Genomic DNA, 27835 nt, shown 5'->3' with positions numbered 1-27835 from the left:
TAAACCAAATCTGCTACCAAGTTGAATCAAAACCCAAGTACATGCCAACACTAATCAATAGTTCAGCAAATTTTTGTTTTGTTTGCGAAAGACTTGGCCATTTACTATTATATATTGTGCAAGGTGACCTTGCCCATCTACGAAACGCTTCCTATTCATGGAGCTCCGTGCTGCTAGCAACAAGCTGGGGTGAAGTCAATGCTAATCAGGTTCACAGCCAATGAGCTGTGAGAAAAACTGAAGCAGCAGGCAACACAGTCAGTTGTAAACAACAGGCTGGACAGCTGATCGGCCCAGCTGCAGAGAGAGATAGCAGCCCAATCACACTCCCTAACTTGTACCACATGGTCTCACATGACAAAACCACATAAAAATACCCCATCATGTGTTTTGCTTCTCCCTTCCAGAAATGTACAACTTTCAACTATCATTCTACAGGTTAGTTCTATTGTAGAGAATGTACTACTTAACATGAGAAGCAGAATTGCTGCTTTACCTCAGAACACCAAACCAAGCCTCAATGTAACCAACAATGAGCCTTCAAGGTATTGGTCAGACTGCTCTTGGAGATTTCGGCTCCTTATCTAAAATGTACTGGCATTGGAGATGGTCCAGAGGAGGATTAAGAGAATGACTCTGAAAATTAAAAGGAGGAGCATGTGATGGCTCAGTGCCTGTACTCACTGGAGTTTAGAAGAATGAAGGGGGAAACCTCATTGAAACATCAAATATTAAAAGGCCTGGATAGAGTGGGTATGGAGAGGATAGTGGGGGAGTGGGTGGGCAGGGGGAAAGAAAGAGTCTAGGGCAGAAGGCACAGTCTCAGAACAGGAAGACTTCCATTTAGAACAGAGATCAGAAGGACTTCCTTTACCCAGAGGTTGGTGAATCTGTAGTACCCAGTGCCACAGGATGCTGTGCAGGCCAAGTTACTATATATATTTAAAGCAGAAATTAAAAGGTTCTTGATTAGTCAGGGCATCAAAAGTTACTGGCAGAAGGCAGGAGAATGGGATTAAGCAACTCAATAGGCCAAATGGCCTAATTCTGTTCCTATCATATCACAGCCTGCACGAGAAGAGGCACAACTTTTATCTTGCTTTCTAATCTGTCACCTACATTGGTTCTATTAAAAGGCATTTTACCACCGTTTCCCTAGAACCACTTCACTCTGATGTGAACCAACATTTTAACTGGAATAAAACAAAGACCAAAAGACAATTAGAGCAGAATTAAGCCATTCAGCCCATCAAGTCTGCTCTACCATCATAGATTATTTATTATCCCTCTCAACCCCATTCTTCTGCCTTCTCCCTGTAACCTTTGATGCCCTGACTAATCAGGAACCTCTTTATTTATTTAGAGATACAGCATGGAATAGGCCATTCGAGCCACGCCATCAGCCACTCCCAATTTAACCCTTGTCTAGTCATTGGGTATACTTAAGGCAGAGGTTGATTGATTCTTGATTGGTCAAGGCATGAAGGGTTATTGGGAGAAGGCAGAAGATTGAGGCTGAGACAGAAATGGATCCAACATTGTGACAGAACAGGTTGGCAATGCCAGTTCTCCCACTAACCTTGCCCCTTTGCCAGGTTAGTCACCCCTCCTCATTCTGTCCCTGGTCTCATTTCCCCAGTAGTTCACACACTTTGCCCTCCCATTCCACAGTTCTTGGGAGTTCACCATTTAAACACCCCGACAAAATGTTCCAATTTTGCATCTGAAATAATTATTTCAGTCTGGTCTTGTGACTTACAAGAGATTCTGCAGATGCTGCAAAACTGGAGCAGGCTCAGCTGATGAGGGGTCTCGGCCTGAAAAGTCAACTGTTTATTCATTTACATCGATGCTGAGCTCCTCCAGCATTTTGTTACAAATTCTTTCTTTCTTCACATTCCCATTCGGATATGTCCATACATGGCCTCCTTTACTGCCATAATGATGCTAAACTCAGGTTGGAGGAGCAACACCTCATATACCGTCTAGGTAGTCTCCAGCCCCTTGGTATGAACACAGAATTCTCCAACTTCTGGTAATTCCCTCCCCCTATCCCAGTTTCACTCTGCCCCCTCCCCCAGCTGCCTATCGCCTCCCTCATGGTTCCGCCTCCTTCTACTACCCATTGTGTTTTCCCCTATTCCTTCTTCACCTTTCCTGCCTATCACCTCCCTGCCTCCCCTCCCCCACCCCTTTATCTTTCCCCTGACTGGTTTTTCACCTGGAACCTACCAGCCTTCTCCTTCCCACCCTCCCCCCACCTTCTTTATAGGGCCTCTGTCCCTTCCCTCTACAGTCCTGACAAAGGGTCTCGGCTCAAAACGTTGACTGATCTTTTCCACGGATGCTGCCCGACCTGCTGAGTTCCTCCAGCGTGTTGTGAGTGTTGCTTTGACCCCAGCATCTGCAGAGTATTTTGTGTTTGTGATTCACTAGTTTAGCTGATCAAAACATTCCCTTCAGTTAACATGCTCTACTGGTTTATAACTCATAAAAGCAAGGATTCTAGACACAGGCATTCCAAACAAGTTTCATTTATTTTCACTCACCCTATGCAAGGCTGTACATGGTGACATGTGAACTTTTGATAATAAATTCACTTTTAACTTTGAATTTGTAACAAAATGCTGGAGGAGCTCTGCATCTATGTAAATGAATAAACAGTTGATTTTTCCGGCCGAGACCCCTCATCCTGCTCCAGCTTTCCAGCATCTGCAGAATCTCGTGTTTAATTTGTAATACTTCAGGAAAATTGAGAAGCTGATCAAAGTGTAGAGAGCATGACATTTATAAAACAGTGGAAGGACTGATGCCTTTTCACATGCAGGCCATCCCCAGTTGCAGCATTGTTTCAGGCTCTGCGACTGTGAACTCACCTTCAGGACTTTGCAGTTCATGTTCCACATGTTTCACTATTTATGCAATAGATAAATAAATACTCTTTTGCATATTGGATGTGTGGCGGTCTTGTGCTTTTAGGGATTTCTAATGCTTCTTTGTTTTCTGGCTGCCTGCAAGAAGTGAAGCTCAAGGCTGTATATGGTGTATACATTTTGATACCAAATTAGAACTTTGACAAGCCAAACTGTTCAAGTTAGAAATGAACAAGTAGTCAGAACGGATGAAGAAATTGGAAGGAAGCACATTAGAAGGGCTGCCAATTTCTCGATAGATTCATGCATGCTAGAAGAATCAAGGAAAATGCAAGATGTTGCTGATTTTGTGATTGGAGCTGGCATGAGATTCCGTGTAATGACAGAGCTACTCAATTCTCTGTATTTGCCTTCAGTTTCACTATGACCAGATACTGACTTCTTTCTGAAAGAACCAGTTTAGAATATTGTACTTGGAGTAGTTCAAAGTTTAGCACTGTAATGTTCAATCTAACACGTCCCTCCCACATAGCCCACCATGTGCCTGTCAACTTCACCACGACCAGCTGCATAAAGAGGGTTGAACATGAACAAACTCCAAAGACTTCATCCCGGGGAGAGGGAAGACCATTCTAACTGACTGCATCACCATCTGGTATGGGATGCAGGAGAGGCCACTGCACAGGATCAAAACAAGCTGCAGAAAGTTGTAACGTAGCCAGCTCCATCATGAGCACTAGCCTCAGGACATTTTCAAGGAGCAATGCTTGAGAAAGATGGCATGCATTCATCGTTAAGGAACACCATCACTCAGGACCTGCCCTTTTCTCGTTGCTTCCCATACAGGTGGTGGTACAGTACAGGAACCTGAAGGCACACACACTCAATTCAGGAACAGCTTCTTCCCCTCCACCACCAGATTTTTGAATGGACAGCGAAACCACGAACACTACCTCACTACTCCCCCCACCCTTTGTCCAACTTATTTATTTATCCTTTTAATATACACACTTGTTATTGCAAATTACAGTTTTCATTATTATGCATTATAATGTTCCACTGCCACATAACAAATTTCATGATATAAAACCCTGATCTGAAGACGTATGACAGGCTACACCTAGGGACAATCTGAAAGACTGGCCCAGGACAGAGGACCCTGGTGAGATGCTTTTGGTAGCCGATGCCACAGTAGGGGTGATGGGCTTAAGCAAGCATGTGCCTGATTAAGAGCTTCTTAAATATCTCCAACGTATCCGCCCGCACCACCACCCCAGGCAACATGTTCCACCACTATTCCAAAAACCTACCTCTGATATCTCTCCGACACTTTCCTCTAAACACCTTAAAGTTAAATCTCTTCACATTAGCAAGTTAGATTTAATGTTTGATAGCTGTCAGAATAGCAATTAGGAGTAATTATTAACCCGGTTGAAAGTAAGCATCAAGTTATTCAGTCATGGCGACTTTCAGAAAAAAAATCACTGTTAGTCTCTTGTCTGCCAATTATTAGAATTAAAATACATTTTTCGAGAATAAAGAACATCTTGTAGATACAACTTGGGGCACTACGGTCATGTAGCTGTTAGTGCGACACTATCACAGCTCAGGGTTCAATTCTATCGTCATCTGTAAGGAGTTTGTACATACTCCCTGTGAACCACAGAAGCTTCCTCCCACATTCCAAAGACAACGGTCCGTAGGTTAATTGATCATTGCAAATTAGTAATCAGGTGGGTCACAAGGTAGCGCACTTGTTGGGCCGCAAGGGCCTGTTCCGCACTGTATCTCTAAATAAAGAAAGCTCGATGCTCGGTGGCGGGGAGATCATGACTGGAAAGGATGATGAAAATCGACTTCAGAACAGTGTTTCAGAGCAATCAGAAAGAGCTACTCAAAGAGAAATGGAACCATCGTATGGGCGGCCCCAGCACATCCCTAGGTGTTGGCTGCTATGCATGTAGTGGTAATGTAATCATTTGACTCGAGGAAGGGGTTGTCTGCTGGTGGGTCTTCAAGAACTCTGATCCAGAATCCATTTAGTCTGGCACAATCCTGCCCCCTTTGCCACTTGCTGATCACCATGGGACTTAATCTGGGATGGCAGTGTGGATTCCCTTAATGGAGAAGGCCTGTGCGTGAATTAGTTTAATGTGGGGAGGCTGACACATGGGAAGCCACTGTGTGATCCTTGACAAATCGGGGTCAGGGTCTAGTGACGTGGAATGGAAGACAACTGGGAACTCTTCTCTGGGAAGGGTCTCCAGTCTTCACTGGAAAGAACCTGCACCCTACCTTTGCTAATGTGATGCGTCATCATGTTCTGCCAGCTTCACTGTTGAGGCCTTGGTTGGATCACTCCGGCTAGAACCTCCCCCTTGCCTTTACCACCATGGGTGACCCTACCAGGAGCCAAGCTCCAGACAGCATCACTCTCATGAACCCACAAGCCTCTCCACCACAACAAGGTGACGATCCTTGGAGAAGTATTATTAATGCAAATAATGCATTTCACTGTATATTTTGATGTACATGTGATAAATCTGAATTGAAACCCTTTTACCAAAGAAACTAAAAAGAAACATTCAATGAACAAGGATGAGTACTGAAAGGTAGATGGAGGTTGGAGCACAGAAACAATGGAGTTAGTGGCAGCACCGGGAAGGCTTCCATTTTGGGTAGCTCCTCTAACTCTGCCATCACACCCAGTAAAAATGGGAATATATATACTCAGTAACCACTATTATTAGATACACCTGCTTGTTAATGCAAATATCTCATCAGCCAATCATGTGGCAGCAACTCAATGCATAAGAACAGACATTGCAAAGAGGTTCAGCTGTTGCTCAGAACAAACATCAGAATAGGAGAGAAATGCAATCTAAGTGACTTTGACCATGGAATGAGTGTTGGTGCCAGACGAGGTGGTTTAAATATCTCAGAATCTGCTGTGCTCAAAAACCCCAAGAAACCAGTCTCTAGAATTTACCGAGTATGGTGTGGGAAGAACAAAAAAAGGTCCAGTGAATGGCGCTTCTGTGAATGAAAATGCCTTGTTGATGAGTGGTCAGTGGAAAATGGCCCAGACTGGTTCAAGCTGACAGGAAGGTGACAACTTGAAGAAGATGGGCTACAGCAGCAGAAGACCACAGAATTCCACTCCTGTACTTACTGAGTGTAGCAAGATACAATGGGAAGACAGAGAGTCACAATTAAATGAGACTTTATAGATCATATAGAAACCACAAGAGAAGGAAGCAGGCTTCCTTTCTACTAACACTGAAATACAAACCACATCAAACACCAGCACTGTTTATAGCCCTTCAATATGTCAGTTACGTTGACACCCACAACACTACATTGGAAACAGCACACAGCACAAAACCAAGGGTAGAAATACAGGAAGCTGGCTTTCTGCTCAAGAGCCAAAAGAAAAGCTTTTTCCTCAAAAATGGACATACTCATCTTTTAGAATCAAATCCAATAAACAGGTCTCTAGCTTACCCTGCCCACGCAATGCCTGAATTATCTCCACAGCCCTCAATGCCCATCCTATCCAAGTACCTGTCCAAATCCCTTTTAAAAGTTGTAAATCTGTCTTGTGTCCACGTCTCGTCTGTTCCAATTATTCACTGAAAAATATAACCCCTGATCTCAGAGTCAAAGAGAGGGCCCTTGAAATTTCTCCCCTCACCCCAAACTTGTGCCTTTCATTCAGGACCTAGGAAAAAGACTGGATGCCACAGTAGCATAGTGCTCTAACAGCTCGGTGCGCCGGAGTATAGAGTTCAATTCCAACGTCATCTGTAAGGATTTTGTACCTCCTTCTTGCATGGGTTTCCTCCACATTCCAAAGGCACACACTTAATGGGTTAACTGGTCACTGTAAATTGTCCCGTGATTTGGCTCGGGTTGAACAGTGGGCTGCTGGGAGGCACCACTTGAAGGGCCAGAAGACCGGCTCTGCACTGTAACTCCAAGTCAGGGGTTCCCAACCTTTATGTCATGGACCCCTTCTATTAACAGATCATTCTTTGGATCCCAGGTTGGGGAACCCTGCTCTAAATAAATTTCTACCCTAAAAAAGATTAGATCCCATCTACGCCCCTCAGTTATAAACCTTCACAAAGGGTCAGTCTCCTCCATCACCTCACCCCAACTCTCCAGTCCAGGCAACATCCTGGTTATTAACAAGTTAATTCTACTAATTTATGAACCTATGAACACTACCTCAGCCCAAAATGTCGACTGTACTCTTTTTCCATAGCTGTTGCCTGGTCTGCTGAGTTCCTCCAGCATTGTGTGCATGTCACTATTTTACAATTTTATATTCTTGTTGCAATTTAGTAATTTTTATGTCTCGCACTATACTGCTGCTGTAAAAACAAATTTCACAATGTACACCATGTCAGTGATAAACCTGATTTGGATCAGATTAGTATTGTGAAAAATGCCTTTCAATGCACAAAATTCACATTTTTTTATTGACCTTCTGTTGGTCAAGGTCAACTGTGGACATTGTGTCCCAGCTGTCCACTTTGGTGGTGCAGTGCCTCTGTCCAACGAGACCCGCTGCACGATGAACAACTTGCTCTCCGCATTGTACTGCCCTGCATATCCCGTAGGCAACTAGGACACAACATCCATGGCCAACCCCAACCAACGGAGGACCTCCACTGAGGAATACCAAAAAACTTTTTCCCCCCATGCTGTTCATACAGATCTATATTATCACAAGGCCTAGGAGCAGATTTAGGCCATTCAGCCCATCAAGTCTGCTCCACCATTCCATTGTGGCTGATTTATTATGCTCTCAACTCCAGTCTCATGTCCTCTCCTAGTAATATTTGACACCCTGACTGATCAAGAACCTATCAAGACTTACTTTACCACTGCTACCTTGATGCACTGCTGAAATAACAGCAAGTGCAGGCATGCACAGTGCAAGGCCATAAGAGGCAGGATGCGAGGTCAAGGGCCCACCATCATGAAAGAGCCATTCAATTGCCCTACAACAGCAGGATACAAGCTGCCCTCAATCCTGGTGATATGCACTTTCAGGATTTTACATCTTCTGCCCAACATCTGGGGTGGGTGCAGTCTTTGACTTTGTTGGCTGCTTTACCAAGGCAGTGAGAAGTGTAGGCAGAGTCTATGGTAGGGAGCCTGGCTTCTGCAGTGTGCTCCACAACTCTCTGAAGTCTCTTGAGATCATGGTAGAACAGCTGCCACACCAAAGTGTGATGCATCTACTTTATGATACATCAGTAGAGGGTCAAGACAATGATTCCAGGAATGAAAGGGTTAATGTGTTAGCAGTGCTTGATGGCTCTAGGCCTGTATTCGTCTGAGTTTTTTTAAAGAATGCAAAGGGACCTTATTGAAACATATTGGAAAGCCTTGATAAAGTGGATGTGGAGAGGATGTTTCCTATAGTGGGGGAGTCTAGGACCAGAGGACACCCCCCAGAACAGAGGGACATACATTGAAACAGATGAGTTTTTTTTTTTAGCTAGAGGATAGTGAACCTATGGAATTCATAGCCACATTCAACAAGTCAAGAGTATATTTAAAGTGAAGGTTGACAGGTTCTTGATTAGCAAGGGTGTCAAAGGCTAGAGGGAGAATAAAGGAGAATGGGGTTGACAGGGTTAATAAATCAGTCATGATGGAATGGTGGAGTGAAATATGATCAGCCAAATGGCCTAATTCTGCTCCTATGGCTATGGTCTTAAGGAATGGGCTACAAAGAGCAAAAGGAGACTACAGACAGTATGGGCAGGTTAAGCTAATGGACTAGAACATAGCAGGTACTATGTAATGTGGAAAACTGAGGATTAGCTAAAGATTATCCTTGTTACACGTACATCAAAACAGTGAAATGCATTGTTCTTACACTGCAAGGATTATGTCGAGCAGCCTGCAAGTGCTACCACGCTTTTGGCATCATAGCATATCTACAACTTCACTATTCCTAACCTGTCGTCTCTCGAATGTGGGAGGAAGCCAGTGCACCCAGAAGAAACCAACATACAATCTCCTAATAGGCAGAGGTGGGAACTGAACCCCGATCTTACAGCTGGTACAATAAAGCACTGTGCTAACTGCTATGCTACCGTATTGGCCACAGGCCATTTAATTTTGCATTGAGGAGGTCACTCTTTCGAGAACTAAACGTTAGCCACAAATATCAGCATGGCTATTCCAGACAGCTGAACAATTTTTTTTACCTAGAGCAAAGGGATTTTAAAAGGTTCTACCCAAGAGTGCTGCGGAGGCAGATTCAGGACAATCAGTCAATTACATAAAGGAATAGAGTTAACTGCAGTGAAATGCAGATGGAAAAAATCAATCTGATATCACACATCTCAAAACCTCTATAAAGTATACTTAGCTTATAGACTCATCTCCAAGGTGGCTGGGAAGCATGGTAGTGTAGCTGTTAGCCTAACACTATTACAGCGGCAGAGTTCACTACCCAGGATTCAGTTCCTGTCACTGTCTCGAAGGGGTTTGTATACTCTCCCCGTGACTGAGTGGGTTTCTTCTGGATGCTCCAGTTCTCCTCTGCACCCCCCCCAACCCCCCAACATCCCAAAGATATACTGGCTAGAGTTGGTAAGTTGTGCGCCTGCTGGAAGTGTGGAGACACTGCCCAGTGCAATCCTCACTGATTTCATTTGAAGCAAATGACACATTTCACTGTATGTTTCAATATCTTTATTTGGAGTCACAGTTTATAACAGACTATTCAGCCTATTGTACCCATCCCAACCCAGAGGCACCATCTGTGCTAATCCCATTTTCAGGCCCTTGGCTTGTAATTTTTGGAATGGTTACTTTGACTGGCTTCTCCCTTATTCTAGAAATTATTTGTTCTGAGCAACTGTGGTGATCAAGCTAATTGCCAAGAGAGCGCTACCACCAATGAGATACACTGAAGACCAACACTCAATGTTTTAGGAACAGCTTCTTCCCCTCTGCCAGATTTTTGAACAGACCGTGAGCACTAACTTTTTTTGCACTACATAATGATGATTTATAAATTACTATAAATGTACTTTAAAAATTATATTATATACTTCAATATACTGCTGCTGCAAAACAAATTTCACAATCTTACTAAAAAAGTTAATTCAAGTTAACAAATAGAACTGCCATGATTTTGAGTTTGACATTGTGAATCATACCCTGTCACTATCCTGTCTTCCAAGTCAATCAATAACTTCAGAACTTTTAACATCCATATTGATTAACCAGACAGTGATGTACAATACTCACCGCCCGATGATGCGAGAATCGCCAGTCTCTATGGTAAGCTGAGAGCTAATAGCCTCAAAACTTGAATTTTCCAACAGCTTCATTGCAGAAGACTTGACTCAATCCAGCTACGGTCTCTGAACCAGGAACTCAAGATAGCAAAACTGTAACCAAAACAGAGGAGAAAAATGTATTTTAAAATTTACCAAAATCTCCAAGGCAAACTCTACGCACAGCACTTGAATACACTCAGTGTATTCATATGGCATACTTGCCTTTAATAGTCTGGGCATCGAGTTCAAAAGTCAGGAAGTTATGTTGCAGGTTTATAAAACTATAAGCCACATCCAGAATTTTGCATACAGTTCTGGTCACTCCATTACAGGAAGGATTGAGACATTGGAGAGGGTGCAGAAGAGGTTTACCAGGATGCTGTCTGGCTTAGAGATTGGACAAACTTGGGTCGTTTTCTCTAGAGCGGCAGATGCTGAGGGGAGATAAGATAAAGAGGCAGATAGAATAGACCAGGGGTTTTACATTCCATGCATCAATATTTTTTCACTCGTGAGTTCAGATGCACCATACAACTCTTGTACCCCCATTCAATTCTTCTAAAAATGTTGATATAGAACTTGTGCTTGGGAAAAAAAAATCGCATCTGAACTCGTGCGTGAAAAAATTGACGCATGGAATGTAAAAGGTTGTCCACCCCTGGAATAGACAGACACCATGTAAAACCAGAGGACATGTACTTTGAGCTGGGTGGGGGGGGGGCAATTTCCAAAGAAATGAAGGGCAGGGACACACCTACCTCCCTACCTGGGGTGGTGGTACAGGCAGAAACATTAGGGACTGGAGACCTTCAGATGCACACATGAACTGAGGGAAAAAGGAAGGATATGGACATTGTGTAGGCAGAAGGGTTTAGTTTGTGTATTTGATTACTAACTGGTTCAGCACAATATTGTGGGCCAAAGGGCCTTCTCTTGTGCTGTACTGGTCTACATTTGATGGGTAATGCTGTACTTGCTGGAGGGGATAAGTGAGTGGACTGAAGAGCAGTTGTAAAGACAGGCTCCTGCTGGACTCATTGTAATCTTTGCTATAACAGAGGCAGTTCTGCAAAATGTTCACATTCAAGCTAGAAATCATAAGTTACAAAATCTCAAATGCTCAACCACAGGACCTCAATGGTCCCCTGCTTCAGTCTGAATTTACTACCCAAACATCAATTTATTTAGACTAGAAAACATTAAATGTTTAGATGAATATACTCATGCTATGTGGAGTCCTAGTGATGAGAACACCAACAAGATCTCATTCCAATCCTAAAAGGGAAATCACATGCCCAATGTCACCTTGTCAGACTCCAGCCAGTAGAAAGCTTCACCACCCTCATCAACTCAATGTTGAAACACTTCCTCATTAATAAGTACCGACAAGACTTAGTTCCTTTGTAGAAATCAGCATGAATGCTACACTACAGTACTGAGGTTTTCATGGCAAATACAAATTGCCTACAATTCTATTCCAAATTCTTTGCAATAAGGGTCAGTGTACAAATTTATCTCTACTTTAATCGACAGGCCAGATGGCCTAGCTCCTATTTCTTGTGTTATTTTTGTATTTTGACCATTCATGTACAAAGCATGTTAACATAACACTGTACAGTACCAGTAATCAACAATTATGGTTCTATAAGGAGTTTGTACATTCTCACCAAATCTGCATGGGTTTCCTCTGGGTTCCTCCCACACTCCAGAGACAGATTAATAAGTTGTGGCCATACTATGTTGGTGCTGGAAGCTTGGCAACACTTGTACGCTGCCCCCAGCTCATCCTCAGACTGTCCCCAATACATCTGAGGGTGCCACAGTGGCATAGCGTTTAGCACAGCGCTATTCAAGGGATCAAAGTTCAGAGTTCAGTTCCAGCATCCTCCAAATCCTCCCTGTGGAATGTGTGGGTTTCCCCAGGTGCTCTGGTTTCCTCCCACAGTCCAAAGACATACCGGGTAGGGTAATTAGTCGTTATAATTTGCCCCATGAGTTGGTTTGGGGCTAAACTGGGGATTGCTGTTTGAAGGGATGGAAGAGCCTACTCCATAATGCATCTATCATAAACATCCCCACACTGTTAATCATTGACACATTTCACCATACATTTTGACTGTGTGAGACAAATGAAGCTAATCTTTATCTAATCTAAACTTTCTCAGTACACCTGAATTTATTTATTTATTTTTAACCGCCACTAAACTGAACCTAGAAACCAGATCTATAGAGGTGATAAAGTTTAAGGGAATGGGGGATTCTCAAGAATCCTGTAAACAATGGATTCAGTACTGACTATGTCTGTGATTGCAGTATGTTTGAATAAAGTCTCACAGCTGCTTTCTTTGGAGCAAGATAAGGGTTAAACTTCACCCAGATCCACATAAGATATCTCTGGGCTTTTGACAAAAAGCAGTACCTGATGGATATTAGACAGAACATTCCTTTCTTAATTAAAGCATAAATTTGACGGATGTTCTTATCTTTGTAATCAAGTTGTGGCTGCAGCAAACCAGGTAGGACATTCCTTTCTTTAATTAAGGTGGCTGGAGTGATTGTACTTTTGTATCAATAGTCCATTGACTTGGCCGGAATGGTGATCAAATTGATTGTTCTTTTCTATCGGTGGCCTTATAACTTCTGACAATTCTGACATCAGGCAGTGAACTTGTAGAACCGCCGGGGAGATGAGAAAGATTCTCTCCCTGATGTTGGGTCCAAATTCACTCGCCGGCTGAGCTCGAAGAAACAAACGGGTGAAAAGATAAGTAACGATCTTTTTGTGCTGTCGTTATTTGATCTAGCGAAGTTACATTTACAGAGGCAGCACCTCCACCACTGGTGAAGGTGAGGAGACAAGATATAAACCCCACCCCCACTGTCACTGCCCCTCCCTCACAGCCCTGACTGCCATGAAAGATTAAACAGCCGTGGGAGAATCCTCCAGCTGTCAGTGGCAAAACAGATCTCAGTTTTGAATTAAAAATGTAATCTTTCCCCTGGTTACTGACCTTGTCCAGCACAAAGTTGTTTCTGGCTGTTGTCAAATTCATATGCCAGTTATTCTCACTTCACTCTGAAACACCCACTCAATGAATTTTCCCTAATTAGGCTCAGTGGTCTAGGTGGACCTTTAGTAAGGGTTTAGCACAAATGCCTCCCCCACCCCCACACTTGGTCAAGTAAGATTAACAGGTTCAAAAGTCCAAAAAGTTTAAAGTAAATTTATTATCAAAGTCCATTTATGTCATCATGTACAAACGGGAGATTCATTTTCTTGCAGGCATTCACAGCAAGTACAAAGAAACACAATAGAATCGATGAAAGACCGCACACAACCAGGACAAACCTCACCTGGTCCCTTAATATCACCCCCGATCAAGGCACAGCAGCGCCTCCACTTGCCAAGGAGACTGAGGCACGCGATGCTCCCCCGCCTGCATTCTGCAGGAGCTCCATTAAGAGCGTTCTGACAAGCTGCATCTCCATCTGGGTTGGGAGCAGTCACGTATCGGACGGAAAGGCCTGTGAGAACAGCTGAGAGGAGCACAGGGGTCTCCCTACCATCCACCAGGGATATTAATCAGGAGCGCTGTGTACACAAGGCCTTGGTATTATCAATTATTCCACCCATCCATCCAGCATCCTCTTTGACTTTCTACCATCAGCAGGAGACTGATGCATAAAAACAAGAACAGTCAGGATGGGGAACAGTTTCTTCCCCCAGGCCATTAGACTTCTGAACTCCCTGCTGCATCGCATTTGAAGTGTCACTGGTTAATCTGTTCTGTACCTTACAATATTTAATTTATGCCTTTTTTTTTTAAAAAAAACAACTTCTGTGTAATCCATCTGTAGATTTCATCCTTTCACAAGTTTTGTTTTATGAGCGGATGAGACCAATGGAAGGTCCAACGGTCACGAAGGCGGTCTCTGCAAGCGTCGTGTAACGCGTAGAGCATGACAAGACACAGAAGATGTCCTGGTCATCCACTATGCCCAGTCCCATCTCCAGCTGTCTCAACTCTTGTCTTGCCACTGGATCCAGATGGGAATTGGGAAGAGAGTGAGGCTGACGCTGCGCAACTCTCCCTCACTTAAATCCAAATCATGCGCTAGTTTCGGCACCATCATATCCCGGCTGGTGGCACAGTGACATCAGCGCCGGACTCCGGAGCAAAGGTTCCCAAGCTCGAATCCAGTCGGACTGCTCCCAGGCACGCTTTCCATCCATGCTGGGTTGAGTGTCAAAGTCTTCATCGATGACGATGGACAAACCTTAATGTTTTATGTGTACTATAGTGCTTTACACCCTGGTGTGGAGAAAATTAGTCTTGTTTGACAGTATACATGTATACAGTTAATGACAATAAACGACTTTTAAAAAAAATTTTACAAATTCAGCATTCTGGCCTCTTCTCACCTGCCAATCACCTCCTCCAATGCCCCTCCTTCCCTTTCTCCAATGGTCCACTCTCCTATCAGATTTCTCCTCCTTCAACCCTTTTCTTTTTGCATCTATCACCTCCCTTATCCCACCCAGCTTCACACATCACCTTCTGGAGCAGGGTCCCAACCTTTATGCTATGGACCTCTACCATTAATTGAGGGGTCCATGGTTCCCAGAGGTTAGGAGCTCCCATTCCAACCCGTCCTGCTTCCTTCCCCCCCCCCCACCGTTTTATTCTGTCTTCCCCCTTACTTTCCAGTCCTGAAGTGTCTTCCCTCAAAACACTGACTGTTTACTCATTTCATAAATGCTGCCTGACCTGCCAAAATCCTCCAGCATTCCGCATTCTCCTCAAGAACCAAAGCTGTGCCGAGGTACTGATCATGAGCAGCAACAATAGCTGCAGGTGTCAAACTGAACACAGGCACATTTACAATCCCAGTACAATTTCATAAATTCCAATCAACACCAAAACGGTCTAGCTTTGAAGGTTTTCCACAGCACTGCCCTCTGAGGAAGAACAAATTGGGCCAAGCCAGCATCCTATGCACCATCATTCTGCAAGCCATGCCATTCAGGGACTTGGGCTACATTATGTTTTTGTGACTGCATGTTTTCTATGTTCACCATATGTGCTGTTGGTAATGTGTTTCACACCTTGGCCTAAGAGGAATGCTCTTTCACTTGGCTATATTCACTCATTCATATTCAATGAGGGCAGAATGGAAATGGAGAAGTAAGGCACTCCTTCCCTACCCTAGCCTGCAGGTCACCCTCGGACAAGGTGTGGCACTGGCCTAGCGCACTGACCAGGGTCACATGAAGCCATGGGAGCAGCTGATACACCCACTAACACCAGACAATCTCTGAAGTGTATTGATAATGGCTGGGACCACTTGTCTTGTGAAAACACTGCCCAGAATGCAGTGGTAAACCACTTCTTTAGAAACATCTGCCAAAACAAAAATTATCATTTAAATAACGGAATTGATGTCTTTCTGGCAAAGTTTGTGGATGATACAAAGATAGGTGGAGGGGTAGGTACTGCTGAGGAAGCAATGTAATTCAACAGGACTTGGACAAACTGGAAGACTGGGCAAAAAAAAATGGCAGATGGGATAGTGTTGGGAAAACATATGGGAATGCATTTTGGTAAAAGGAACAGTAGTGTGGACTATTATCTAACTGGGGAAGGTGGTTCAAACAGAGGTGCAGAGGGACTTAGGAGTTCTCATGCAAGACTTCCAGAAGCTTAATTTACAGGTCAAGTCCGTAGTAAAGGTGGCAAATGCAATGCTGGCATTTATTTCAAGGGGAATAGAATATAAAAGCAAAGAGATAATGCTGAGCCTTTATAAGACACTAGTCAGGCCACACTTGGAGTACTGTCAACAGTTTTGGGCTTCATATCTCAAAGGATGTGTTGACATTGGAGAGGGTCCAGAGTAGGTTCATGAGGACTATTTCGGGAATGAAGGGGTTAACATCTGAGGAGCATTTGGCAGCTTTGGGCCTGTACTCACTGGAATTTAAAAGAATGCGGGGGGGGGGATGTCATCAATTGAGGGGCCCTTTAGAACAGAGATAAGGAGGATTTTATTAGCCAGAGAGAGTAATGAATCTGTGGATACCCTGCCACAGACTGCAGTACAGGCCAAGTCCACGGGCATATTTAAAGCAGAAGTTGATAGTTTCTTGATTGGTCAGGGCATCAAAGGACATGGTGAGAAGGCAGGTGTATGGAATTGATTGGGATCTGGGATCAGCCATGATGGAATGGCAGAGCAGTTTCAGTAGGCTGAATGGCCTCATTCCACTCCTTTGTCTTATGGAGATAGAAAGACAATGATCACCCACGTCATACAACACAGCACATGGTTCATCATGTTCATTCAGCTATGGTTGAATGATAATTATACTGGAACATATTGGTCACTTCTCTGGACAAACTCAACCAAACTAGAGACACTGTCTCCCATGTATAAAGCCATACTGACCAGCTCCAATCAGACTTTGCTCTTCCAAAGTACATCTCGTCTTTGACTGCCCTCCAGTAACTTACCAGCATGAACTCACCAGCCTGGAGCTCCTAGGTTTACCCCCAGCCTTTCTTAACAGCCAGTCACCCAGCACCTCACCCATGGCCAGAGGATAACAATAGTTCTGCAAGGGGTCCCTCAGTGTCTAGTCTGCACTCAGAAGGGACTAGCTCACTGGGCAACAGTCAGCATGGACAGGTTGGGCCAAAGGACCTGTTTCTGAGCTTTGTGACTCCCAGGCACTGGAGATTTGTCCACCTTTAAAACTTCAGTTTCTAAATTCCCTCACAATGTCTTTCATGACAGTAAAGAAACAGCCATTTATCAAGGACCAATGGCTTCATGTCAGAAAAGGATACTTATTTTCAATGTACTTACTCTTATCCCGATGCACTTATGCTTGGGACCTCCCGTATCATATTTGCAAAAGCTATTTCACATTCGTTTTTTGCCCTCCTAATTTTTCAAGCGTCCCCTTTTACCCCCTTACTCCAAGTGGAGTCACAATCCTAGCTGCCTATACCTGACAGGCTAGTGCCTCTGTAATCCAGAGCACTCTATTCTTGTGGGCCCTGGCCTTCACTTTCACTAACAGGAACATGCTGTCCCTGAATTCTTGTACTCCCACTTTTAAATGGCTCCCACCTGCTAAACATCACTCTTCAAACTCCTCCAACCAATACCTGACAGATCCTGTGTAATACCACCTAAATTGGCCTTGCCCCCAAATTGCCACCATCTTGTCCCTCCCTCAGCCATGTTCCTACAACAGATACACCCCAGATGTATTAATCCATGCCCAAAGATCTGCCTTACCCATCTGACAAACAGTTTCTAGGCACTGGTGTAAACAGTTAAGCTCAGTCCTCCCTCACTCCCTGCTGTGCACCCTACTACTATCACACACACCATTACAGCCAGAGTTTGGAGTTCAATTCCAGTGCCATCCTGGAAGAGATCTGTACATCCTCCCTGTGGAATGCAGGGGTTTTCCCCAGTGCCTTGATTTCCTCCCACAGTCCAAAGAGGAACTGGGCAAGTTAAATGGTCATTGTAAATTGTCCTGTGATCAGGCTAGAGTTAAATAGGTGGGTTGCTGAGTGGCGTGGCTCTGGCTCGAAAGGCCTGCTCAGCATTGCATTACTAAAATAATAGTGTCTTCGTCAAGAATCCTGATAAATAGTGAGAGGGGAGCTGGCAAGATGAGAATTCGAAGGCAGTAGAATCCAACTTCCCAAACCAACACGAAAACTGAAAACTGCAGGTAGGGTTGGACCAATTACAGACAAATAAATGGAAAATGGTCCATTGGCCCAGATCCATTGATGTCAATAGGAGTTAGCCCGTCTCCATTCCTCCAGTAATCCACAACCAGCTCCTTTGTTTTTGTGACATTGAGGGAAAGCTTGTTTTCTTGACATCACCGTGTCAGAGAGATGACTTCTTCCTTGTAGGCCACCTCGTTATTGTTTGGGGACCCAAGCCATCCCAACCACAATCTATTCCAGCTGCTACCATCCAGGAAACAGTACCGCAGCATAAAAGCCAGGACTGACAGGCTCCGGGACATCATCTTCCACCAGGCCATCAGACTGATTAACTCACATGATTTGAGTGTACTCTATATTACATTGACTGTTCTATTTATTATAAATTATAAATTGCACATTGAGATAGAGACACAACGTAAAGATTTTTACTCATGTATGTGAAGGATGTAAGAAGTAAAGTCAATTCAATTCCTCAAAGGTGCAAGAACATCTCTAGTAACTAGAGACTGGTCAGTGTTTACGCTTGTAGCAGTTATCTCACGTACTGGAGAAATCGGGTCAGCTGATGGAAAAGGCTGAATAAGGAAGTGGTTGTAGATTTTAAGTGACAAAAAGTTAGTGAACACTTGAGGCTCAGAATACAAGTGTCAGTTGTTAATTTGAATCGAAATCCAGCACAAAGACAAGCAGCAAGCTCAAAACTGACTACTGCAGCAATAGTCAGACTACAGTACTGTACAATACTGCTGTAGGCATTGATTCATCTTTGGCATTTCCAAGCCTCTTCAGCAGCTACAAGACACATCAGGAATGTCTTGGAATGTCCTGGTCAAGCACAGTCCCAATGAACAGCTCAGTACCACCCAGCACAGAGCAGCCTTATCCACCATACTGAAATATTCATTTCCTCCACATGCAACATGTACAAAATGATCTGCAGCTGTTACCCTGGTGACAGAGCACCTTCTCGCTCCATCATCAAGGACACAAGCTTCACCCACAAGGCTATTTGCACTGTCCAATTTCATTCTCAGCTGAATTTTAATTGAATAGCAAGTAAAAATTGCAGGTTAAATATTCACATTAAGTAACAGCATCAAGGGTCTTCAAATCTAACAGCATTTAATCCTTTGGGTTTCCACCTTCACTTGAAGCAGTATGGTAAACTGATTCAGTGACTGCACATCTACTTTGACTGGAATGTAGCTCAGACTCACCAGGAGTCTCTGGCCATGTCGTCGACAAACTGGGGTTGGAAGAAAATGAATCTCAAGGCAGTACAGGTATAAGGTAACCTACGTACTTTGGGGAAGGCACTGCCATCACAGGCAATGCATTTGTAAAGGCACAATAAACTGAACCCTGACAGGTATTGCTGTTGTCCAGGGGACCCAAGGCAGAGTGGAGAGCCAGTGAGATTGCATCCACTGTAGACGTATTGTAGTGATAGGCAAATTGCAGCAGATCCAAGCTTAGACAGGAGTTGATTCACAGTTCATCACAGTTGATGAAGTTGAGACAGCTTACCCTGCTCTCCTGGGGCAATGACATGGTTGTCCTTTTGAGGCAGGTGGGAACCTCTGAATTCAGCAATGAGAGATTGACGACGTCCTTAAATAGTCCTCCCAGTTAGTGACACAGGTTTTCAGTGCCTTACCAGATATACCATCAGGGCCTGATACCTTCCAAGGAGTAAGCAGTATCAGTGGAAGCGTGCAGGGCAAAGACTGGAGGTTAGAAGCCCGATGGAGGGACGATGCCTGCAAGATTGAGATTCTAGGGACAAGTACTGGAGACCAAGAGGGGGCCTGCCCTGGGATTAAAGGCCTGTGTTTCAGAGGGGGTGGGAAAGGGGTCTGATTTGGTGTTGTCTTGTCTCACCATGTTGTTGCTCCTCGTGGTGTTGAACACTGTGGGCATTTTATATTGCCACTGGAATGTATGACAACACTTGCAGGCTGCCCCCAGCACATCCATGGGTGCTGGTTGTTAACACAAATGATGTGCCTCACTGTATGCGTTAATGCACGTGATAAACTTGAATCTGAAATCTGTTAAAAACCAGAATCATATTTAGCTTTATTATCACCAGCATGTGCCATAAAATTTGTTAACTTAGCAGCAGTTCAATGCAATACCTGACAATATAGAAAGAAGAGATCAAAGTACATACATATTAAATAATTAGATTAACAATAGTGCAAAACTAATATATGTATATATAAAAAAACAAGTGAGGTAGTGTGCATGGGTTCCTGAATTGCGGAGTGTGTGCCTTCAGGCTCCTGTATCTCCTCCCTGAGATAGCAATGAGAAGAGCGCCTGTCCTGGGCGATGGGGATCCTTAATGATGGATGAAGCTTTTTTGAGGCATCACCTTTTTTAAGATGTCCTCATTGCTGGGGAGGCTCATGCTCATAATAAAGCTAACGGTTTACAAATTTCTGCAGCCTTTTCCAATTCTGTGCAGTGGCCCTTCCATACCAGGTGGTGATGCAACCAGTTAGAATGCTCTCCGTGGTACATCTGTAGAAATTTGATGGTGTCTTTGGTGACATTCCAACTCTCTCAAACTCCTAATGATATCTAGCCACTGTCATGCCTTCTTTGTAATTGCATCAATATGTGAGCTCAGGATAGATCCTCAGAGATGTTGACACCCAGGAAACTGAAACAGCTCACCCTTTCCACTGCTGATCCCTCACGGAGGACTGGCATGTCCCCTCGACTTGACCATCCTAAAGTCTACAATCAGTTCCTTGGTCTTACCAACACTGAGTGCAAACTTGTTGCTGCGACACCACTCAACCCATGATCTATCTCACTCCCGTACTCCACCTCACAGCCGCCTGAAATTCTGATCTATCTCACTCCCGTACTCCACCTCACCGCCGCCTGAAATTCCGATCCATCTCACTCCCGTACTCCACCTCACCGCCGCCTGAAATTCCGATCTATCTCACTCCCGTACTCCACCTCACAGCCGCCTGAAATTCTGATCTATCTCACTCCCGTACTCCACCTCACAGCCGCCTGAAATTCTGATCTATCTCACTCCCGTACACCTCACCGCCGCCTGAAATTCCGATCTATCTCACTCCCGTACACCACCTCACCGCCGCCTGAAATTCCGATCTATCTCACTCCCGTACTCCACCTCACAGCCGCCTGAAATTCTGATCTATCTCACTCCCGTACACCTCACCGCCGCCTGAAATTCCGATCCATCTCACTCCCGTACTCCACCTCACCGCTGCCTGAAATTCCGATCCATCTCACTCCCGTACTCCACCTCACCGCCGCCTGAAATTACGATCCATCTCACTCCCGTACTCCACCTCACCGCCGCCTGAAATTCCGATCCATCTCATTCCCGTACTCCAACTCACCGCCGCCTGAAATTCCGATCCATCTCACTCCCGTACTCCACCTCACCGCCGCCTGAAATTCCGATCCATCTCACTCCCGTACTCCACCTCACCGCCGCCTGAAATTCCGATCCATCTCACTCCCGTACACCACCTCACCGCCGCCTGAAATTCCGATCCATCTCACTCCCGTACTCCACCTCACCGCCGCCTGAAATTCCGATCCATCTCACTCCCGTACTCCACCTCACCGTCGCCTGAAATTCCGATCCATCTCACTCCCGTACTCCACCTCACCGCCGCCTGAAATTCCGATCCATCTCACTCCCGTACACCACCTCACCGCCGCCTGAAATTCCGATCCATCTCACTCCCGTACTCCACCTCACCGCCGCCTGAAATTCCGATCCATCTCACTCCCGTACACCACCTCACCGCCGCCTGAAATTCCGATCCATCTCACTCCCGTACACCACCTCACCGTCGCCTGAAATTCCGATCCATCTCACTCCCGTACTCCACCTCACCGCCGCCTGAAATTCCGATCCATCTCACTCCCGTACTCCACCTCACCGCCGCCTGAAATTCCGATCTATCTCACTCCCGTACTCCACCTCACCGCCGCCTGAAATTCCGATCCATCTCACTCCCGTACACCACCTCACCGCCGCCTGAAATTCCGATCCATCTCACTCCCGTACTCCACCTCACCGCCGCCAGAAATTCCGATCCATCTCACTCCCGTACTCCACCTCACAGCCGCCTGAAATTCCGATCTATCTCACTCCCGTACACCACCTCACCACCGCCTGAAATTCCGATCCATCTCACTCCCGTACACCACCTCACCGCCGCCTGAAATTCCGATCCATCTCACTCCTGTACTCCACCTCACTGCCGCCTGAAATTCCGATCCATCTCACTCCCGTACACCACCTCACCGCCGCCTGAAATTCCGATCTATCTCACTCCCGTACTCCACCTCACCGCCGCCTGAAATTCCGATCCATCTCACTCCCGTACTCCACCTCACCGCCGCCTGCAATTCCGATCCATCTCACTCCCGTACACCACCTCACCGCCGCCTGAAATTCCGATCCATCTCACTCCTGTACACCAACTCTCCGCCGCCTGAAATTCTGATCCATCTCACTCCCGTACTCCACCTCACCGCCGCCTGAAATTCCGATCCATCTCACTCCCGTACTCCACCTCACCGCCGCCTGAAATTCCGATCCATCTCACTCCCGTACTCCACCTCACCGTCGCCTGAGATTCCGATCCATCTCACTCCCGTACACCACCTCACCGCCGCCTGAAATTCCGATCTATCTCACTCCCGTACACCACCTCACCGCCGCCTGAAATTCTGATCCATCTCACTCCCGTACTCCACCTCACCGCCGCCTGAAATTCTGTAAACAATAGATGCATCATCGGCAAATTTACTGATGACATTTAAATTGTGCCTAGCCACACAGCCATGGTGTTGAGCAATGAGCTAAGCTCACAGCCTTGAAGAGTTGACTGTCAGTGAGATGTTATTTCTGATCTGAATGGACTCCCAGTGTGGAAGTCAAGGATCCAGTTGCAGAGGGAGATAGAGGCCCAGGTTTTGGTGCTTTTTGCATTCATGGTAAAAAAGTCAGAATGCAGTGGCTACAAGACCTTGGTGGTAATTAATGGATGATTATTCCAAATCATTGATAACCTCATTTATAAGCAGGGTGGGTATATTGGGCAAAAAAATAGTTCATTGTCAAAATGCTTTGACTTTGAAAGTCATTTGTATTCAGTATAAAACACCACTCCATTTCAAACCCCATTCTCGCTGCAGGAAGTTAGATTTCTTCAGTCAGACAAACACTACGTGGGACATTCCCTCCCTGATCAATTCCAGTACTGCTTGCAGCAGCAGCAGTATGACCACAGCACTTCCTAAAGCTTCCCTTTTAACCAATGTACAGTACATACCCACTTCTACACCTCCAATATTAAAACAACAAGTGTAAATGCTTTTTTCTACAAATGATCACACCCAGTTCTGTCACCTCCGTCATTTGGCGACAGCTCCCTTTAAAGAATGGTTGCAGTGACATACTCCTCCAACTCCACCAAGGACAGTCCCAAGCCCGGCTACAAAAGGAGGAGGGTTGGCCATGGGGCTAGCTACCCCATCCTGTAAAAACCCAGAGCTACAGAAACATCAAGAGAAGCTCAAAAGAGCGGAAAGTCCATGGAAGCCACAGGGCCTTTCAATCTTCTATCAGGACCACCACCAAACTGGCCCAGGACACAGGACTGGCAAGCTGCTGTCGGCAACCTCTGCCCCAGTAGCAGATGGGCATCAGAGGGAGATATGCCCTTCCATAAACTCAAGAACTTCTTGTACAGTTCAGAAAGCTTGTAACAGTGGTGCCTGCTCGGAATTTACTGTTGAGTTCCACTGCTATCTTCAACACCCCACCCCCCCCCAGCACTAATGCCAAGAAACAGAGCTGTACAGTACCATCATTCCCTACAAAACAAGTCTCTTCATAATTGCAGGGGATTTCAATCATTTACTATGTTTTTTTTATTGTGTTCTTTACGCTTGTTGCATTTTTTTTAAACTGCATCGGAGCAACAATCATTTCATTCTCCTTCACACACTCGTGAGCTGCAGAACTGACAAACTTGAGGCTTGAATTCCATCCTTCCCTCATGTGACAGTTGGTAGAGAGATCCCACCACATCCCACTTTCCAGCACTGGCTCTGAAACACCACAGATCAACACTTCACCACACACTGAATATTTATTTTCAAGCACTGCAACGTAGACTCTGGTAAAAAACTTCTCCGAGAATCACCACCTTGGTGGAGAGATGCTAGTTGCTGAGATCACATGAGTAATGCTATCGCAGCTTAGCTCCTGGTAGGGTCACCCATGGCGGTCAGGTCAGGGGGTAGGGGGTCCCAGACGAACAGTGATCCAACCAAGACCTCAACATTGGAGCTGATGGAAGACGGTAACACATCACAACAGCAGTGAAGGCAGAGGAAGTCCCCAGTCTTTCACTCTATGCCACTGGACCCTGACCCCAGTCTGTCAAAGTCTGTGTGATGCCTGCCCGTGAATCAGCCTCCCCAAGTTACACAACAGGCATTCTCCATTAACGGAACAACCCCAAGGGAGAACATTATACTTGAGTTAGGTGATTGCCTTTCTACCAACCGGCACAACTTGCACAGAAGATCCACCACAGGTATCGTTACAGAACCTGCTCCAGCCCCAAAGGCCTAATGCATATTCAACGATAACTATCACCAATTTCCATCAATGCATCATTATCAATTCACTACCCCGCTTGGTATTACTGTTCAGTAATAACACACACTACAGGACTTTCCCTGCAGGTAAGTGTTCATTTTAAACTCTATTAACACCAGCAAGTGATACCGGGAGAAGTTACCATCCCCCTTGATCCGAGTATTCACACTAACCCATTAAAGTCTATAACCCAGCTGTTAATAAACATGCCTGCAGACAACCCAACAGGAAACATTACCCCAGCTTCCATTCTCACTCACGCCACAACACTGTTATAGATCTGATTACACTGCCCTTGACAGCAAGGACTTTAGACCCACGTATTGCCCATAAATATTACAGTACACTAACGTTGCTGAGGTCCAATTAACCACAGAGTGGGAACACCTGCACTTATTCCTATAGCAAGGACAGCAACACCTATTTAATTGACCCCGTGTAGTCTCCAGGGAGGGTTCGCACCTTCGGTGAAGGGGCTTGTTGCGTCCATTCCAGGACAGCTCACTCCCCTTTGAGCCCCACTGGACACTCAGCTGTCAACTGTGGTTCCAAGTAGCTGTTTGCCTGTGTCAGTGGCCGCGTCCGAGTACGCCACTTTGACAGTCGGACTAAAGTGGGTGAGGGTAGCTGACGTGCCCCATACCCTGGTGAGATTGGGACATGCCTGTCTCAGCATGTGAAGTCAGCTCTGGCAGACTGGGCGGATGAGATCTACAATGAGATCCAACAGCCAGGAAGGTGGCTCTGCAAAACTGCATGGGGAGCGAAGGGCACAACAGAAGACGTCATGGTTATCCACTGCAACCGACCAAGGCCCCAGTTTGTGCCAACTACTCGTACCACTGAGCCCAGACTTCGAGCTCAAGAGAGTGGAATTTTCCCAGTGCAATGGCTTTTCCATTTTAAAGCCCCTCCTGCACATTGACCTTGTCAGATACGACAGATAACCATTTACTTGACCCTAAACTTAAGAACCGCAAGAGGAACAAATGCATTTGTCCCCATAGCAACAAGTCCACCACTTACTTTTTTAAAATCTTTTCACAATTTGTTCTTTTTTTGCACATTGGATGTTTGACCGCCTTTATGTTCTGGGTATTTTATTGGCCTCTACCGAGTTCCTTTGATTTACAGTTGACTGCAAGATGACGAACCTCAAGGTTGTATGTGGAATACATACTTTGACAATGGGAATTGAACACTCCTGCATCTACTGAGTTGACCCTGCACCAGAACAGGCTACCAGCCCTTGGCCCTAGTCTCAAACCCAGACTCACAGACATCAGGGCTCCAACCCCAAGTCTCTGGTCAGCATCCATGTTCGACAGTTGCCTTCCTTAGCAGACCGTGTGCATCTGCAGAGTACACAGTTGTATGGCCTGTGATGGAATGACTTCCCAAAGTCAAAGTAAACTTATTTCCAAAGTAGATCACAAGTGACCACATACGAGATTCCTTCAGTTCCAGTCCCAGTTTGCCAGCGATATGGCCAGGGAGCAGAGGTGTCCGCAGCTGGATTTAACAGTAGCTCTCCGAGGAAGCTGCAAACTCGGCTGGCTCCATAATGGGCACTGGCCTCCCCAGCATCCCGGAAAACTTCAAAATGCAACATGAAATGAAAAACTGCACTGTATCCTAGCAGTGCTGCACAACCCCCCCCACCACCACCATCATCACAGACACTGCACACTGTCCATCAACACCCCCCCCTTTTCACCAGGGACACTGTCCATCAACCTCACCCCCATCACCAGGGACACTGCACACTGTCCATCAACAACCCCCCCCTTTTCACCAGGGACACTGTCCATCAACCCCACCCCCGTCACCAGGGACACTGCACACTGTCCATCAACAACCCCCCCCCCTTTTCACCAGGGACACTGTCCATCAACCCCACCCCCGTCACCAGGGACACTGCACACTGTTCATCAACAACCCCCCCCCCCTTTTCACCAGGGACACTGTCCATCAACACCACCACCACCCCCATCCCAGGGACACACTCCCCCCACCACCTTTTCACCAGGGACACTGTCCATCAACCCCACCCCCCATCCCACGGACACTGTCCATCAACAACCCCCCCCCCTTTTCACCAGGGACACTGTCCATCAACACCACCACCACCCCCATCCCAGGGACACTGTCCATCAACCCCACCCCCCCCATCCCAGGGACACACTCCCCCCACCTTTTCACCAGGGACACTTTATCAACCCCACCCCCGTCACCAGGGACACAGCTGACTGCCCATGAACAACCTGCCAGAGACCCCCCCCCCCCGTGTCTGCAGCCCTGCCAGGTGATGGACATCACCGTCCCGTGTCCCGGCAACACAATCCCCCCCCCCACCCAGTGGCGGTGGTTGTATTTAACAGCAGCCATGGCAGGTTACGGATCCCACTGGACCCCGGGCTCGAGGTAAAGGCCAAGCGTGGTCCACCAGCCCCCCCGCCAGGGCACCGACTCCTAGCCCGGGGCATTGGGCCCACGCCTACCTGCAGGGGCTGCGACGCCCGAGGCCGCTCGGGCCTCGTCCTTCTCCTCCCTTATCCGGTAGCGGGCTGCCCTCAGGCTAAGGCGGGCCGCCGCCAAGCGCCGTGTGCCGGGAGTGAGCCCGCCGCTCTCGGGCTGGAGGAAGGCCGCGGGTGTGAGCCAAGCGAGCGGAGTCGCGGAGCGGCCCGGGGCACCATCACCGCCCGCCTTCCCACGCACATCGGCCCGTCTACTGCTGCTGTCGTCGCCGCCGCCGCCGCCTGATCCTAAACACCCGACTCGCCCCTTTAACCGATTTCCTGCCGGCCGACAATTAACGTCCAAAAAACCCAGCGGCCGCCACTCCCGCCCAACCGTCGCCGCCTTTAAACACAAAGCGGCGAAGTACACGCCCATCCCTTTTATTGACCATTCCTAGACGGGCTTGCCTTTATAGTCTTCCATGACTGGATCAAATTGCCGTCAGTCAACAACGAGGCCAGAAAATCCAGTCGTTAATTGATTCTCACAGTTGTCGGTCAAGATGGATTGTGACGTCTAGTGGATTGACATGGAACAAACCAATTCTCACCCTTTACTTCTTAATATATGTGACTTAGGAAGCCGTGATTGGTTTATAATTCCGTTCCGCCCCTTCTAGGTAGCTCAACTTCTTGCAAGAGTCGGAAGTCTGAAATAAAAGCCAAAAGCGGAGGTACAAAATACTGCAAT

At 46.1% G+C, this 27835-nt stretch overlaps 1 protein-coding gene across 1 annotated transcript in view; it reads right to left on the bottom strand.

Moving 5' to 3' along the window:
* Positions 1–27506, bottom strand: part of LOC134344602 (repressor of RNA polymerase III transcription MAF1 homolog) — a 58375-nt gene extending 30869 nt beyond the window's left edge. Inside the window, exons 1-2 of the mRNA XM_063044691.1 lie at positions 27127–27506; positions 10155–10297 (exon numbers count right to left, since the gene is read on the bottom strand). Coding sequence (XP_062900761.1) covers positions 10155–10237 — 83 coding nt within the window. The 5' untranslated portion in view covers positions 10238–10297; positions 27127–27506. The remainder of the gene's footprint in view (positions 1–10154; positions 10298–27126) is intronic.
* Positions 27507–27835: the final 329 nt, after the last annotated feature.

Source organism: Mobula hypostoma, chromosome 3 (genome assembly GCF_963921235.1).
Source record: "Mobula hypostoma chromosome 3, sMobHyp1.1, whole genome shotgun sequence".
Taxonomy (NCBI): Eukaryota; Metazoa; Chordata; class Chondrichthyes; order Myliobatiformes; family Myliobatidae; genus Mobula; species Mobula hypostoma.
The sequence above is the reverse complement of the archived record's forward strand: the minus strand, read 5'-3'. Positions and strand labels throughout refer to the sequence as shown.